At 39.8% G+C, this 16,679-nt stretch overlaps 1 protein-coding gene across 1 annotated transcript; it reads right to left on the reverse strand.

Moving 5' to 3' along the window:
* Positions 1-254: 254 nt before the first annotated feature.
* Positions 255-16,467, reverse strand: LOC308290584 (uncharacterized protein). The gene is made up of 8 exons (XM_080732488.1): positions 16,157-16,467; positions 13,754-13,856; positions 13,322-13,390; positions 12,903-12,959; positions 12,690-12,767; positions 12,468-12,536; positions 5,117-5,197; positions 255-2,552 (listed from the first exon to the last, which is right to left on the reverse strand). Exons 2-8 carry the CDS (start codon positions 13,815-13,817, stop codon positions 1,939-1,941), a joined length of 1,032 nt encoding a protein of 343 aa, XP_080588614.1. The 5' UTR covers positions 13,818-13,856; positions 16,157-16,467; the 3' UTR covers positions 255-1,938.
* Positions 16,468-16,679: the final 212 nt, after the last annotated feature.

Genomic DNA, 16,679 nt, shown 5'->3' on the forward strand with positions numbered 1-16,679 from the left:
ACTCGAGGTCACAGCCTTCTGTTGGAGGTCTTGGCGGCTTCTAAGTCTAATGCATTTTTATAAACCATGTCACCCATATAAGCAATATTGTGTAATTAGCGTCATACTGTTACAAGTAGCCTACACATAAAACAACTTTAATACACTTATGCATAAAATAAATACAGAAGTACAGCCCAGTTATTCAACAAGAACTTTATTATACAGAGAGAATAATACAAATTGATATGATAAAAAGAGTATAAACTTGGCCTACTGTACTGCAACTTGACACCAGGTTTTATTTTTTAAATAAACAACCTGCCTGATTTAACAGTCATTTCATAATGTAATATCATTATCACACATTCTTTTTGTGATACGTCAATAGCTTCACATTTAACAAGACAAGACATTGGAAAATACTCATACCCCCTGGTAAATAGTTACTAGTAAGACGCCTCAGGGCGACAAGCGACCTCGCCCTAAAGGGCCCTAAAGGGCGAGGTCACGCCACAGTGATGTGGACATCAGGGATGTGGATATCAGGGTTTGTGGACATCAGGGATCCCCATATATGGGCATAACAGGGATTTGTTCCCCTGGCATCACAGGGATCTCTCTAACAGGGCATCATTAATATTGATGACATCAGGGAACATTTTTACGGTCTATGGGTTTGCCCTTAGACCGTATACACGACAGTCTACACGCAGACAAGCTGTGACGTTTCTCATGGTAAACTGCGACCTTCGGTCACAAAAATGTGCACTAGCCCATCTAGTACCCTGTTACATATCCAAGATTTTATATAGTAATCCAATGTAGGCTATTTTAAGTCACCATGATTAGTACACATTCCCAACTTTGCTGTAATTTATTTGCTCCACACTGAAGTCACTATGACTCAACTATAACCATATAAGGGGTACACAATGCAGCTACACCCACATATGGAGTGTGCCGTCTAACCTTGATGTGTCGTCATGGCATCAGGCAGAAACAAATCTCAAGACAAAACAATCTCAATATTGGCACAAAGGGGGTATGCCTATATATGTCAAAGATCTCCATGTATGGGCATTAAGAGGACAAAGACTGACAGATACAGAGATCTCCATATGTAGGCATGAACGCGGGCTGCTGAACTCTTTGGCCTGAACCTTTTATACATAAAACTCTCAAGAGAAGGAGGTATAGATACAAACATACCTACAGTACTAACTACATGCCTACATAAGGATATTGTAGAGTATGGATTTTCTTAATCCTACAGATGGGTTATGATGTATTTTAACATTGTAAACATTGATAGCAATCTGGGTTAAGTCAATGTTTAACCATACCCATGTACAAATTATGCATTTGATGTTGACAGATACAAGTGATGCTGATAGGAAACCAAACGGTCCCCGCATCAAGTATAATAATATGTTTTGCAAGTTTGCAGTGGTATTTTAAACATTAATAGCATTCCAGGTAATGTATTTATCCAAGTTCACGAATGATTTCATTGAGCTCATCCATGTACCAATAATGAATGAGTAATTTGCTGCTACGTGTATCGTGATGCAGGTGAGAACCCAGCATTCCTGGCATGAAATGGAATTAAGTGGATGTTTTTCCTCATGTAATGAAAAGTAGATAAGGCACCGCTATAAGTATGGTACTAAAGGTATGGCACCTCCATACCTCCAAAGCCTGATCGACCCCTAAAAACAGGGAAGAAAACAGGACAAAAACGAACAGAAAAGAGGGATCAAATTCAGTCATTTGTATCACCAAATAAAAGTAATATTTTTGTTCTTTCAAATTTCCCCTTGTCTTGAGGTAAGTCTTTGCATGAATGTTTTTCTCAATATGGTTCATGGTTGTAAGATTCGTCCTGTTGCGTTGCACAAATGAGACTTAAAATTTTCTAAACGTTTTTCCACACTGTTTGCATTCAAAAGGTTTCTCTCATGTATGGTTACGCTGATGAAGTTTTAATTCTGAACGAGATCCAAAACTCTTTCCACATACACATTTAAATGGCTTCACTCCAGTGTGAGTTCGGCGGTGAGTCTTTAAGCCAGCATAAAGAGTGAAACGTTTTCCACACAGGACACAGACGTAGGGTTTTTCTCCAGTGTGAACTCGGTTGTGACTCTTCAAGTCCGGAGAAGTATTGAAACACTTTCCACATTGGTCACATTGGTAGGGCTTTTCTCCCGTGTGAATTCGTAGGTGTGACTTGAAACTGCCCGAATGACTGAACATTTTACCACATTGATCACACTGGTATGGTTTCTCTCCTGTATGAATTCTCTGGTGAATTATGAGATAGCGCTTCATGCCGAATTCTTTGCCACACTGATCACATTGGTAGGGTCTCACTCGAGCATGAATTAGCATCTGGTGTGCTTTTAGATAATGCTTTAGTCTGAACCTTTTACCACACTGGTCACAGTTGTAGGGTTTTTCTCCTGTGTGAATTCGTTTGTGAAGCTTTAAACACACAGGATACCTGAAACACTTTCCGCACTGGTCACAGTGGCAGGGTTTCTTCACTGGAAGTTGGAAAGGAAATCCATCTGGGATAGAGAATGAGGGGAGAGAAACATCTTTCATGAAAAACACGTTTTAAATAGTATGCAAGCTGTGTTCTATAGGGTAAACTATAGAGGGTATGCGCATGCATAAACTGAATGGCAAATCGAGGGGCAAAGTGAGTGGCAAAATGAGTTTAATAATAATAATAATAAACTTTATATGTATAGCGCTTTTTAAGAACAGAGTCACAAAGTGCTTGACAGAAGAATCAGCAAAATCAAACAAGAATCAGCAAAGCAGGCAGTACAACACAGATTCAAAATTAATAGATGAAAAACGTTGTCTAATGTTGTTTAATACAATTAGATAGAACTTTTCTGTTTGGATGTATGGGTTGTCAAGGCCAGAAAGTAGGTATTTGCGACTCAGTAGGCGTTCCCGCATAACTTCCGGGTATGATGATGATGTCACACGCATACCCTCTATAGTAAGCTTATATGGTTCATACAGCCATAGTTGAATGGTTAGAGAGAAGTTGTCTGGGAATTACAAAGTCCCTCTTTCTTCATATTGATCTAGGTTCATCCACCAATTAGCAAGGTTATACTGTACACTATATTTGTATGTCTGCTTATTACATTTATAAAATGACAATTCAGGCATTTTAATGATTGTCTTACTCAAAGTTTGATTAGGGTAAATGGCATGTGCCCTAATCAACAAACAAGCTCAGTTGCCTTGTGGTTAGGGTGTCCGGCCTGATATTCGGAGGCCAGGGTTCAATCCCCTGGCCAGGTATTACCATAAACTATAAAAATGGGACACCAATGCCTCTCTGCTTGGAACTCAGGATCAGGGGTTGGATTGGGGTCCCTGAGACATGCTAGTGGCTTACTAGTCACTAGTAAGCCACTAGTGGGGGTGTACTTGTTCTGTGGATGTACATTCCTGCCTCTGATCTATCAGAGACACGCTGAGACACGCTGCTACTACCTGCTAGCCAACCACGCTGCGGGGAGGTGGGACATGTGACACAATGGGGAATCGAGAGATACAGTTTGGAAAAAGCTGCTAAATTTCACTTAACGGCAACCCCAATTAGCGCAGATTCGCACATGTTTTCGCGGTAGCCTAGTGCAGTTCTTGGTTTCTTTGAAGATTCTCTACATCTGAGCGATGTTATATTTGTCCGAGACCAGACAGTGGTAGGCGTGCGTATCAGGGAGAGTGAACTAAGGAGCAAGGGACACATGTTACTGTCTTCCGCAATACAAAAAAAGGTAAACAGGGTCCCGAGAGGGGCTACAGGTAGCCATGACCATCATGAGGCAGTCGTGTGTTGGCACAGCAAGTTTTAGGGAACTTCTTAGTACAGATACCATGCAGGGGCAGTCGGTGTAAGTTGAGCCACAGGTTCCATGTAGCATGGATTGACACACCAGCTCATACAGCTCTGGCTCATTTTCTTTGTCATGTATGTCTGCTCTAATAATTTTATCTATATCTACAGTCAAAATCTCATGTAGGAGTAGCAGTATGTGGGCCTGTTTCCGTCCTCATCTGCCCTTCCACAGTGTGTATCCTATTCCTACTTCCTAGCCTTCATCTTCCCAAAGACTCCCAGCTTTATGTAATGAAGGAGCTCTCCACACTCCTTTTGAAGACTTTGTTATCAATGTCTGGTCTGTCAAAGGGCTTCTGTCCTGGAAAGATGTTAATGAGTACACCTTCACTGTTGGAGTTTGCCGTAATGGTGGTGAAGAGGTCAAACTTTCTGTATCTGGCTGCTATGGCAAGGGCATCTAGAAAGTGCTTGCCCATCTGGGGCTACCAGTGTGTGAGGCTGGCAGAATTATCTATCCTGGTTGTCTCAGTCTGTCCTGGTCGTGCTTGCTGTGTATTTATGGCATGATCAGACAGACCTGAATACTGGTGGGCCCTGTACTTGTCCTGTAGTTCCCTACTCCTGTAGTAGTTCATCCGGCCACTTTCTATTTTGGAGTATTGATCATATAAGTATTCTTGTGCAAGTTTCCCAGACCTGAGAAGGGTGTTAAAGTTGTTGGTTCTCTGTTGTAGATGGAATCATTTTTTTTTTACTTTAATTTTTATCCCATGATTTTGTAACCCATTTTTCACAATTGCCTATGTAATCCTGGGCTCTGCTCTCCCTCTTACGCGCCTGGGGAGACAACGGACTGACCTCATGCTTCCTTCTATGCATGAGGAGCCCAAGTTGCTTCTTTTCACCTGACAGTGGAGATTTCCCTGGTTTGGACGTAGCGCATGGAAGGAACACGTTATTCAACCCTAGGAGACATACCCCACCTAGGGTGTGGGCGCTGATGATGCGGAGGGAGGAACACGCCCCCAGTGCCCACAGCGTCCCCCGGCGGAAATCGAACCCAGGACCTTCTAGCTGTGAGGCGAAGCGCTAACCACTGCGCCACCGTGCCCCCTGTAGATGGAATCTAAAAAACTCATGAAGAGTGCCTCTGGCTGACTTGTTTTGAGTATATTTGACATGAATCCATTGCAGGTGTTTGAAAGTCCACTATTTCTGTGAGTTGTTGTGGCGATGTACATGCTCTTCTGAAGTTTTTACCTTTTTGTTTTCTTCTTTGAGTTTGTGGTGGCTTAGAGTTTGCTCCATATTGATGGTCCTCAGAGGAAACGTCCGCTTTGCCTACCCAGGACGGAGATGCGAGAGATTAGGAAAGTCATGTTAAAACAAGGCGGGGATGCAGTTTTAGCTGCATTAGTATAATATAGTCTGGCCAAGCCAGGCTAGGCGAAAGGAGACCGCATCTCCGCAGACAGCACTACAGTATTTAAAGGGATATTTCACTTTCAAAGTCTATTACAAGTACATTTACTTTACTTGAGTATTTCCAATACTCCAAATACTGTACTTTTACTGCACAACATGCGTTTGAACACTTTACTAGATACTTTTCAGATATAAATTAGAATATTATAAAACACACATTAACCACCTTTAAATTAGCTCTATTCCTTGAAAATGGCCGATCTACAAGCTCACAATGCGTCAGCTATTTTCAAACATTTAGCCTATACTTTTGGTACTTTAAGTACATTTTGATACCAACACTTTCATACTGTTACTCTGGATATAGTATTTCTATAATGCAGTATTAATACTTTTACTTAAAGGGATACTTCACTTAATCGTCTAATCGGGCTTTTGGGAACACCCAGGACAGTGTTTGAATTTCTTCATTCAGTATTTAGATATTTGATATTCATTTCCCCCCATGCCTTTTCCCCCCTTCCAGTTCCAGGACCTTCCTATACAAACCCATTATTACTTCAAACTCCATTTTAACTATGATAGATTCATAGAAAACACCTGTCCTTTTTCTGGTAACTCCTGAAACCCGCCGATAACATTTTTCATTCTATTAATCTTTTGGTCAAATGAAACTTATGAAATACAATAAAAGATTATAAAAAATAAATGAAAAAGGTTATTGAAAAAACGGCCTCCAAATACGTGAGTATTTGGAGGGTGTTGGGAATCACCAGAAAAAATTACAGTTGTTTTCATTGAATCTATCGTGGTTAAAATGGAGTTTGAAGTTATAGGGGTCCTGGGTGTTCCCAAAAGCCTGATTAGACGATAAAATGACCAACGTTTTTTTTTAAAGTGAAATATTTATTTATGGAAGGTTGCATAGCAAAAAGTGCAGTTTCATGACGGTACAAATCCCTGGTACAAGGTCAACTAAAAGGAGATCCTAGTTCAGCTTTTCAGCATATTTACACAGGGACCACTTTATGTAGCCTATCTCATAACATTGAAAGACAGACGACATCACAGTACTTTGCATAGGATATCATCAATAACCAAATCAGTCATAAAGGAGACATAACAGGTAAATAAAATAGAAAGAAATAGCAGATATTTACAGTGGAACAGGGGAGGTATGTATGGGTTTAGTCTATTTATTTTATATCTGTTCTGTTCTGTATTTCAGGGTAGGCCAGTGGCTTCACCTTCAACAGCCACTTTGCCAGAAGTCCCCAAGGCCCCAGCACGCAAGCGACTGGTTCAGAAACGAGCGGTGAGTTTAATGATAAATATGAAAGCTAATAACTTCAACCGTATATACATTTATTTCTGACATACATAGGTTACATACCTGCCATTTGAAAATAGCCGATCTACAAGCTCACAACGTGTCACGTTGCGACGCATTGTGAGCTTGTAGATCGGCTATTTTCAAATGATTTTTCTACATTCTGCAGTACGTTCTAATATTGCAACAGAGTACATTTTGATGCCAATACTTTTTTACTTTTACTCAAGTAATTACATTAACATTCCAAACTTCTACTTGATTGCAGTATTGATATTTTTACTTAAGTAAAGAAATTGAGTACTTTTCCCACCACTGTTCATTAGAAAGGAACGGCTCCCTACTGTGAACCGAATCCTATCGTTCATTTCAAAGAGCCGTTCAAAAGACTCGATTCGTTCACAAACGTCCCACCTCTAAAGCTGGCTACTATAAGGCATTTTTATTTGTGTATTCTACACTAGGGACATCACTGACCATTTTCTGTTCTGTATTTCAGGGTACAGAAATAGCTCGAGGTGTGAAGCAGCCAGCCAATGTTCAGCTACTGGAGTTAAAAGAACTGTTTAAGAAAACATGCGCCTAAGAGCGCTAAATGTCACGCTGTCCGACGAGACACGTGAACGCGGTGCAGGGGCAGACGAGCAGACTTGCAAAAAAAGCAAGAACGATGCGGGCACATTTGGGAATAACTTATTTATACATGCTGTGTCTGTACAGACTTAAGCCCGTATCAGAGTCGGGTCCGCGGTGGAAGGCTAGGTGTAGTGCCGTGTAGTCTTTTTGAGCGTTAACGTTGTAGTTTTATGACTCAAAAAGACTACACGGCACTCGCGGACCCGACTCTGATACGGGCTTTATAGGAAATGGACCTCCATTGTAAACTGGGATGGTTCCAAAATGAAGATGGAGCTCCCACAGAACCTGAAGGATTTTATTCTCATGCAGGTGGAGCTGGAATTTCCAGGCGACCAGAAGGCCAATACAAAGAAAGTTATCGATAAGGTGAACGAGTACCTCCGTACAGAGGAAAAGTCACAGAAAGAGGCAATAGACTACAAGCCTACAGTTCTTTTTTTCTTTTTTATGTCTACCATATCTATTCTTTTACATGCTTGCTTAAATGATTTTTGTTTAAATAAGCCTATATGCCTATACTTTACATATGATTTTTCTTTGTAACATTCAGTGGTGCATTGGTGATTAATGTTTGGGGGGCCCCTAAGCTAGATGCAGAATAGATATTCCACAACCCAACTCTAGAGTGAACATTTTTAACTCAAATCTTTGCTTTCTGGGGGCCCCTGGAACTAAATATTTTGAGATGGGAGTCCGCCGGTATGTGGCCGCAGACCCCCATTGCAAAATATTTTGTTCCAGGGACCCCCCAGAAGCAAAGATTTGAGTTAAAAATGTTCACTCTAGATTTGGGTCTTGGAATATCTATTCCACATCTAGCTTAGGGGCACAGACTCGTCTGTCAAAGGCAGCGTGACGTTAAGCGCTTTTAGGCGCACATTTTCTTCTAGCAGTTGCTGATTCTCCTGGTCCTTTGAGTTGCAGTCTCAGCTCATCCATTTGTTTTCTGATAAAGGTCCCCAGATGCTTTTGTTTTCTTATGTGATCTCTTTTGCCTTGAAACAGAACCTGCAAAGGGTGGAGACTGGGATGTAGGCTATAGGCTAAATATTAAAGAAATACATTATTTCAACATATGTAAAGGAACGTGGAGGTAACATGTTATGTTTTAAATGTAATCTTAGTTAAAATTACAAACTAAATTAACAATGCAAGATGTATTTATTTTTCTAGTTTAAGTTAAATTAAATGTATTGCAAAACAAAGTTGGCTTTGAATGAGTAACTTCTTCTTCTAAGATGGTGCCTTACACGAAGTAGGCCAAATGACATGCATACTTTTTTTGCTACATGTTCTAAAAAAAATGCAAAAATAAAATTTTAACCCGAACCAGATGTGTTTCTTCATTTACTGTGGTAATTGGGCAATGATTAGCAGCTTGTGGATTTGTTTTTAAACAGAAGAAACCAATGTATTTCTGAACATTTTATTGACTAGTATGGGAAATGTTTGAAGTAGTTCAAACAGTATGTTTACTCATAACACCACCTACCTACTAATCCGCTATCTTTATGCAATTTGAAACACTGCTTGGTGACATCACCAGCTTAGAAGTAGGATAATTTTACTTTAATCGAAAATATCAGTGTGGTGTGTTACTGTGTTCTTTTCCACAGGTCTTTCTAGGACAAAGTAACCTGACTGCGCCAGATGGTGGCAGTAGGGCGGGGAGAGTTGATAACACTCGTTAAGTCCCGGGCCGGACGAATCAGCGGCAGCTACGGGCAGGCTCTGAGCCAATAGAGTCTGATTGCAGACCACGTGGAAACCCGTCTGGGTGTAACGTCATGCAGACAGGCCAATGTGAGTGGTTGGAGTTGGCACTCCCAGACTGTGATAGAGAGACGGCCCCATCCAATCACCTGCTAAAGAATTTGAAAAAATGGCCCGCCCCTTACATCGGGTCTGCCCGAGCAATCCCAGATGATGGTAAGCAGAGCGGTATGCAGCCAGGCATAAGCACTGCTGCCACCATCTGGCGCAGTCAGGTTAAGGACAAAGTATTGAAGGAGTGAAAATCTTATTGAAAAAAGTGTGTGTGTAAATATGGGGCAATGAGTGTTGGCAATAAATAGATGTTTTAATTTTGTAAAAATGTGGCAACGGGCATTCCGGGTAAAGCAGAGGGGCATATTTATAAATTGGCCTAAGGTGATTTTATAGATAAGCACAGCACTTTATTACATATAAATTGGGGAACCCAGTCAAATAAGACTTGTCCCCCTAGTGGCGAAAACAAGACATGGAAGACATAAAAACAGAACGGTAAAATCAGGATAGCAGTTCTGCAGTTAACCCAAGCAATGCCTAGCTAAGTAAAATAGCAGTGATCTAATTGGCCAGGCAGGGCCTATAGACAACATTCCTGGCCGATTGCAGGAGGGACGCCCCGCCCCCAAGTCGAAAGGGAACTTCCGGGTTCTCTCTGTCAGGCATGCATATAAACGTGTTGCCAAGTCAATTTATTTACCTAAACTATCTTGTTTTTTTTGCTTATTTATATTGCAAGAGTTGGCTTGTTTGGCTTATTTCTCTCACAAATTTTGGCAACACTGCCCAGCGCTGCAGTAAAAGATTATGACAATGAACTGAAAGGGTTAAACCAACGGAGGTTTTTTTTTCCAGCTGTCAGATGGTGCGGTGACTGCGGTCATGGTCTCTTGATATGCAAGCGCACCGCTATCTTCGATGTTTTTATTCTATCTACACCAGTTAATAGTATTGATGACATCCTTAACATATCCTAAACTCAGCAAACTCCCCAGAGAAGCAGCACGACTCACAACAACAACAACAACAACAACAAGGTAAAACTCTCATGCTAGCTAATTAGCCTTGTTAGCTACGATCTTTTACTGTATGGGGACTACTCTTGTTACAACTAAGTACAAGTTATTTTCACTTGTGACAACACAACATTGATTATAATTGAAATACAAGCTCTTCGCTGTTGTGTTGTATCTGTGAATGCAATTGTTTTCTGTCTTTCAGACCTGTACTGTACGTCCAGGACCAATGAAGCCAGATGTGAGGGTCTCCTCATCATATTTATTGCAATAAAATATTTATACACACTTTTCTTTGACTTGTCCATGCCTTTTTTTTTTTTTACTGTTGAGGGTTTCAAATGTTGTACTGTATATTGTGTTATTGAGATAAGGAATGTTCCCAATGATGCTTTGAAGGAATGCTTTTAAACACTTGTCATTTTCAATTAATCCAGTTTGTTTTTGTATCTATTAAAGCCAAATGTATTCATTGTTTTGACGTGACAGTTTAGGATTTAATGATTAAATGAGCATTAAATATGAATGGATATTTATATTGCCTTGATTAGGATTAAATCGATGATTTACAGTGATATAGTGAAATGAACACAGCATAGGATGCACATAATAGGTGGGCTAATGTGTATTATGTCTATTCTGGAGTGGGTTGAGTTGTTGACAGGCCTATTTGTAAAAACATTAATGCATATCACACAACACAAGCCAACTGTGACTTCATCCCAGAACAGAGGAGAATGGAGATGACAACGTTTGACATGATCAACCAGCGTTCTGAAGGGAAAAGGTTTGCTAGCTAGAAATCATACAACATTCGCTTCCATGAAATACTGATTAGGTTCAATGCTTGCTTTCAAATACACAAATCTGTTTATTTGTAGGCCTATATCAATTCAATTCAAAGGAGCTTTATTGGCATGAGAAGACATGTTTATATTGCCAAAGCAAGTGTCAAATAAAATAAAAACAGTTTAAAATGGCGAACATATAATATGACATGCAGTTGGAGGGAGTACAGCATTGTGTAAAAAGCTATGTCGCATTGTGACATTTTATATATATATATACAGGGTATAAAGCTTTTGAAACAATTTAAATAGCGTTATTTTTTAAGAAGTTTGCATATGAAAAAAGGTAGTTTCATGACAGTACACTAGTACAAGGTCAACTAAAAGCATACGCCCAAGAAAGCCTATGGCAATTGTTTCAATTGAGATCTCTTTTTTTTCCCTCCAACTCATAACATTGAATGATGGCAGAACAGGTGTGTATCGTCACAACTCATTTATTTATCAGCAGAGTGGATGAGTGTTGCCATTAAGTGACATTGTTAACATAAGTTACAAAGTAAAATTACAAAGTAAAACAATCCCGTCTCATTAGTTAAGAGGAGAATCAGATCAGATGAACGTAAACAGGAAATCGCGCTACGATCAAGCCCAAAAAAGGGCTTCCGGTCGGAAGTAGGGGGCGTGGCCAGGCATGTTGTCTATAGTAGCATTACAATTCACAAGTAACATTGAAATTCATAACAATTCAAAACGTATTAGTTAAATCGCACAAGAAGCAACAGATTACATCCTCTCATCGGCATTTAAAGCCTGTATAGATGCAGGAACAAAACAGAACTCATGCCTGTTTGTTGTGGCCCCTGGAACTTTCAGGTGCATGAAGGCCAGAAGGAAGCAGTATGTACTGAGGGGTGGCTGACTTCTACTTAACATAGTACTTCTACACAGTTTATGGGGTGCCTGCTGGCCTACTGGTCTAGGCACATACCACGTAGGCATTGATGCCTGATGGTGTCCCTGGTTCGATTTCTGATCCAGATAACCTTTGCTCCATGTCATTCCCCATCTCTCCCCCATTTCCTGTCACACAATACTTAGGCTTACCGTTAAGATCTATAAGGGTCCATTTAGCAACTCTATAATCAGTAGCCTAAAATGTAGTCTTATATATAGGTAAGAAACCCATTCTGATTGTGATTGAACATAAGAAGGTTTGACATTTTAAGACAATATGTTTTAAAATCTTAATTAAAACATAATTTAGCTAAATTGCATGACTGTAGTGGGGAAAGAACAAACCAAACTGTTTCTGATTAACATTTTTATTTACTTTCCATTCCATATATTCTATATCCTGCTGACTCCTAAGCACCACCCCGTGGCTGTATTTGAAACTACATTGCAAGACATAAGTGTGTGAGATGAAAAAACCTGAGTGAAATGTGACAAAGTCAACCAGAGACAACGGTATGTAATTTATCATAAATGAGCAATGTGTTTTTTTTTATTCAGCTAAGTATATAAAAGTCCAGCTAAGAAATAAAGACAGTCGAGGTAGATCTGTAATTTATGTCATAAATGAGCATTGTGTTTTTATATTCAATGCAACATAAATAGAAAAGCATGAGTAGTTATTGTACCTGAGGTGTGAGGTGTTTCTAATGACCATGTCCGCTTACGTGTCAGGCGCCTCTTTGCACAACGTTGAGCTGAGAAGGATATGAGGATAGATAATGAAAAGTAATGACATATGAAATTAATATATCTAAAAAATTATGTGTGGTGCTTTGTTTGTATTGATGTAGTAATTGCGAATACGTGATTGTAGTGACTATAAGGTATTACAGGGAAGGCATCATTACCTTTCTCCTCTGGAGTCTCCAATTGGCGACACTGTCTCGCTTTCTGGTTTTTTTTCTCCTTGTTTTGAAGATGTTTAGCTGAGAAGTGATGTGGCAGGTATAATTGTATATCACGTTAATAACAGAATAAATGTATTCAGTCAGAATGTAATGCACGTGAAGCTGCATATCCACTATTGAAATTATATAAAAAAACATGAGTAGTTATTGTACCTGAGTTATTATACCGTGTCCGCTCACGTGTCAGGCGCCTCTTTGCACAACGTGGAGCTGTAAAATGAAGAAAGTTGGATATGAGGTAGTTAATGCGAAGTAATGACATAATGTAATATATTATGTAATACCGTATATGTCAGAACTAATGCGTGGTGGTCCGTTTGTTTTGATGGTGAAATGTGAATATATCAGTGTAGTAAATGACATGTAAGAAGTAATGGGTGGTGTTTTTCTCCAGCCTGCTGCACACACACACACACACACACACACACACACACACACACACACACACACACACACACACACACACACACACACACACACACACACACACACAATACTTCTTTATGCAAGTTTTTGTTGCGAGTTTAGTGGACACAATGCCTGAAGGTTGAGAGAACAACATATGTCATTACCCATTCTGTCAGGCAGCTGCAATGAAGGGTTCTGTGCCATGGATTGTGCAGCAACATCATGGTGTTCAGCTGAGAAGTGAAGTGACATGTACAGTATATGACGTTAATAGCTGGATAAATGTGCTCAGTCTGACCTAAAGCTGTGTCTGGCTGTGTTGTTTAATGTGATTGTGTTAAAAGATGCAAATAATCTGTTACAGTACAGCTGCTATGCATGAGCTAAACTAAGGTGAAGACAATCACATAGTCATGTAGTGGATTGGGCTTCTTTGTGTAAAACAGAAAATAATGTGTGTTAATATTTTGCAAGTGCCATAAAATGTATTGATGCACATGGTTCTGTGGCGTTGAATGCATCCAACAACAGAGGAAGTGCAAAAGATGAGCGCAGAGACTCAAACATATGTAGAGAGAAATCGAGTAGTGCATTACCTGATGTTTGTGGCAAGCGTGGACGCTTGCGTCTTGCACACAATAAAGCCCTTTTCCGTTTCATGACAGTCGTGGTATATGACGTTGCAAAAGGTGTTGTTGTCTGTGTCGAGGAGGTGATGTGATGTGCAATGGGAAAACATGTTGTTGGAAGAAAAAACAGTATTAGAGTAGAGTGAGACATTGTAATTTGGGAGGGGGCACACAAGTCCTTAGTTAAGTTGATCAGTCTGAATGGCATTGCAGTAAATGTATTGTTTAATGTATATTACATACAGTGCAATATACATGTTGTGGGATGCCTTACATACAGTGCTGTATTAGCCTGGCTTGGCCAGACTATACAGATCCTTCTCGAAAAATTAGAATATTGTGTAAAAGTAAATTTTCTTGAAACTTTCATATATTCAGTGATGTTACTAGGTTTTCAATGTAATGGGTCCCGGGACCCACAGGTGGTCATTCAAATGGGTCCCAGAAAAGTTTTATGAGTCCTCAATAAAATGTTTTCGAGCGCTGTGAGCTTGTAGATCGGCTATTTTCAAAATGTTTGCCTATTTCTTATATTTATTTTACAATTTGGCTAATGTTTGAACTTAGAACTAGGATTTCTAAATACACTAGGCTACAGACACCCATTTAATTATATTTATATCACTGGGACCCCAATTTATGTTAAATGTTAAAATACTAGAGTACAAATGGAACAGGTCCATTTGGTTCCATTTGTTCACCGAGTTACAGACCCATAAAGCTCTATTTGGTTCCTAACTATCATTTATCTGGGGACCCCCTGGAACTCCCTCAAGGACCCAGGACCCCACTTTGAGAACCACTAGTGAAAATAGTTTTTAGCTGTTCCAGGTTTAACTGATAATAAATATTTACAGTGTTTATCTTACACAATACATTAAAAAACGAATTAAACTAACAATATAGCAACTTAAGTAGAAGAAGTAAATTATTTTAACATGGACTCCAATGGAGGCGCATCCCCGGGACCCCAGGACCATGACATGAATGAGTCCCTGGGCGACTTGAATGAGTTTTTGATGCGGGATGCGCACGTAATGACATCACTGTATATTTCTCGAAACTTTCATACATTCTAGATACATTGGACATTCAGTGAATTATTCCAAAACCTTTTTTTGTTAAAATTTTGAGACCGCTCAAAACAAGGATGTATACTAAAGAAATGTCAACCTTCTGAAGTCAGAGTTGCTTGGGAAGTTTTCAAAGTCAGTTATGATTTGGGGTGCTATGGCATCTGCAATGCTTTTTCACACAATATTCTAATTTTTCGAGAAGGATCTGTATACTAATGCAGCTAACTAACTGCAGTGTAGTTGTTTTAACATGGGTGGATTGTTTACTGTGCTAGGATAGTGAAGTGCAGTATACCCTGGCTTGGGGGTAGGAATTTTTACAACAGACACACAATGCCCAGCTGCACGGGGGAGGGAGAGAGTAAACAAACAGTGGTTTCCCCATAGAGTACACCAACAATGAATAGGGGGAGGGTAATGGGGCAAGAGTTAAGGAATATACTCTGGCGTGTTATAAAGATTTGACAAAAATGCAATATAGGCCTATGTATTGGCAGGGCAGGACAGTGCGAGCAGGTAGTAGGTAAAAATAGTAAGTAAAGTATCAAACGCAGCAGCATCAAAAAAATGTTTTTTCAAGAGCCATGAATTCAAAATGTGCTTGGATAAAGGGTCAAAAGTATCATACTTAATTTGTGTGAGCTTGTAGGTGGCTATTTTACAATTTTCAATTCTGGCAGTTAGCAGACTCTTAATCCATTTTTAATTTTCAAATAGGCTACTGTAGGTAAAAAATAAGGCTATAAAAGTGGACAAATATATATTATAATAATATAATCATTTATATTAGCAAAGTACACTTAAGGAAAGGAGTAGTTCACCACTTTTCAACCTGTCTTCATATAGGTCCTAATGTTCATGAAAAAATATCACAATTTTTTTCTACTCAGTCCAAGTCTCCTAGGAAAGCTGTGGGAAGTTCCGTCGATGGTGTCACAAGATGAAAAAAAAAAAAAGAATATTTATTTACTATTTTGGAGTGAGGACCAATTATATGAACATAAAAAGTGGTGGAGTTCCCAATTCCAGTTCCCAATTGGAGTTCCAGTTTTCAAATAATTCTAGTGTAGTCAAAGTACACCCATATACAATTTGGAGGCAAACGTAGTGCACACAGTACTGTCTGCTTTACAGACAGTTACTCGAATCAATTGAACTTTATTACACGTTATTTTAACGTCAGCGACAGCGTGAATTATGTGTGCTCCTAGATTAGACAACATCATGACATTGTGCATTTATTAAAGCCAGTTGTTATGAGGTAGAGCGTGAATTAAGATGGTACTTTACCTACCAGAATGAAATGAGGGAAACATAGGGAGCTTTGCAAAATACGTTCAGGAGGCAGCACTGCATGAGATGATGTCCGAGCAAATGTGTTACTCCATTACTGTGTGTGGGGCCTGGCGTCATGGATCCAGGGACGGAATTCGATGGGTAACGATATGTTGTGTTACTACCTTCACATTCCGGCCCAGGTCTAAACAGCAGATCTTCACGCAGACAACACCTCGATGTGCGTCTTGCGCGAGGCGTTGTGAGCTTGCAGATCTGTTCTCCAGAATTAACGTCAGAACTCTCTCTCTCTCTCTCTGAAACGCGATTCTCTCTCTTTCTCTCTCTCTCTCTGAAATACGATTCTCACTCTTTCTCCCCCCCCCCCCCCCCCCCCCCCCCCCTCTCTCTCTCTCTCTCTCTCTCTCTCTCTCTCAGGCTATTCAATCTACCAATCAAGTATAGTTGTGCCTAATACCAAAAATGAACATTGATTTGAAAGTTATGTCCAGTTCGACCGTGTTGTGTTGCTGTAAGTTGTG

Source organism: Nannobrachium achirus (assembly GCF_963921795.1).
Source record: "Nannobrachium achirus genome assembly, chromosome: 9".
Taxonomy (NCBI): Eukaryota; Metazoa; Chordata; class Actinopteri; order Myctophiformes; family Myctophidae; genus Nannobrachium; species Nannobrachium achirus.

Coding starts and splice junctions, on each gene's coding strand:
- LOC308290584 (XM_080732488.1), bottom strand. CDS start 13,817: ATGAAACGGAAAAGGGCTTTATTGTGTGCAAGACGCAAGCGTCCACGC. Junction 12,768..12,902: donor GACACGGTATAATAACTCAG/GTACAATAACTA, acceptor ATCACTTCTCAG/CTAAACATCTTCAAAACAAG. Junction 5,198..12,467: donor AGAAACACCTCACACCTCAG/GTACAATAACTA, acceptor CGTCCTGGGTAG/GCAAAGCGGACGTTTCCTCT.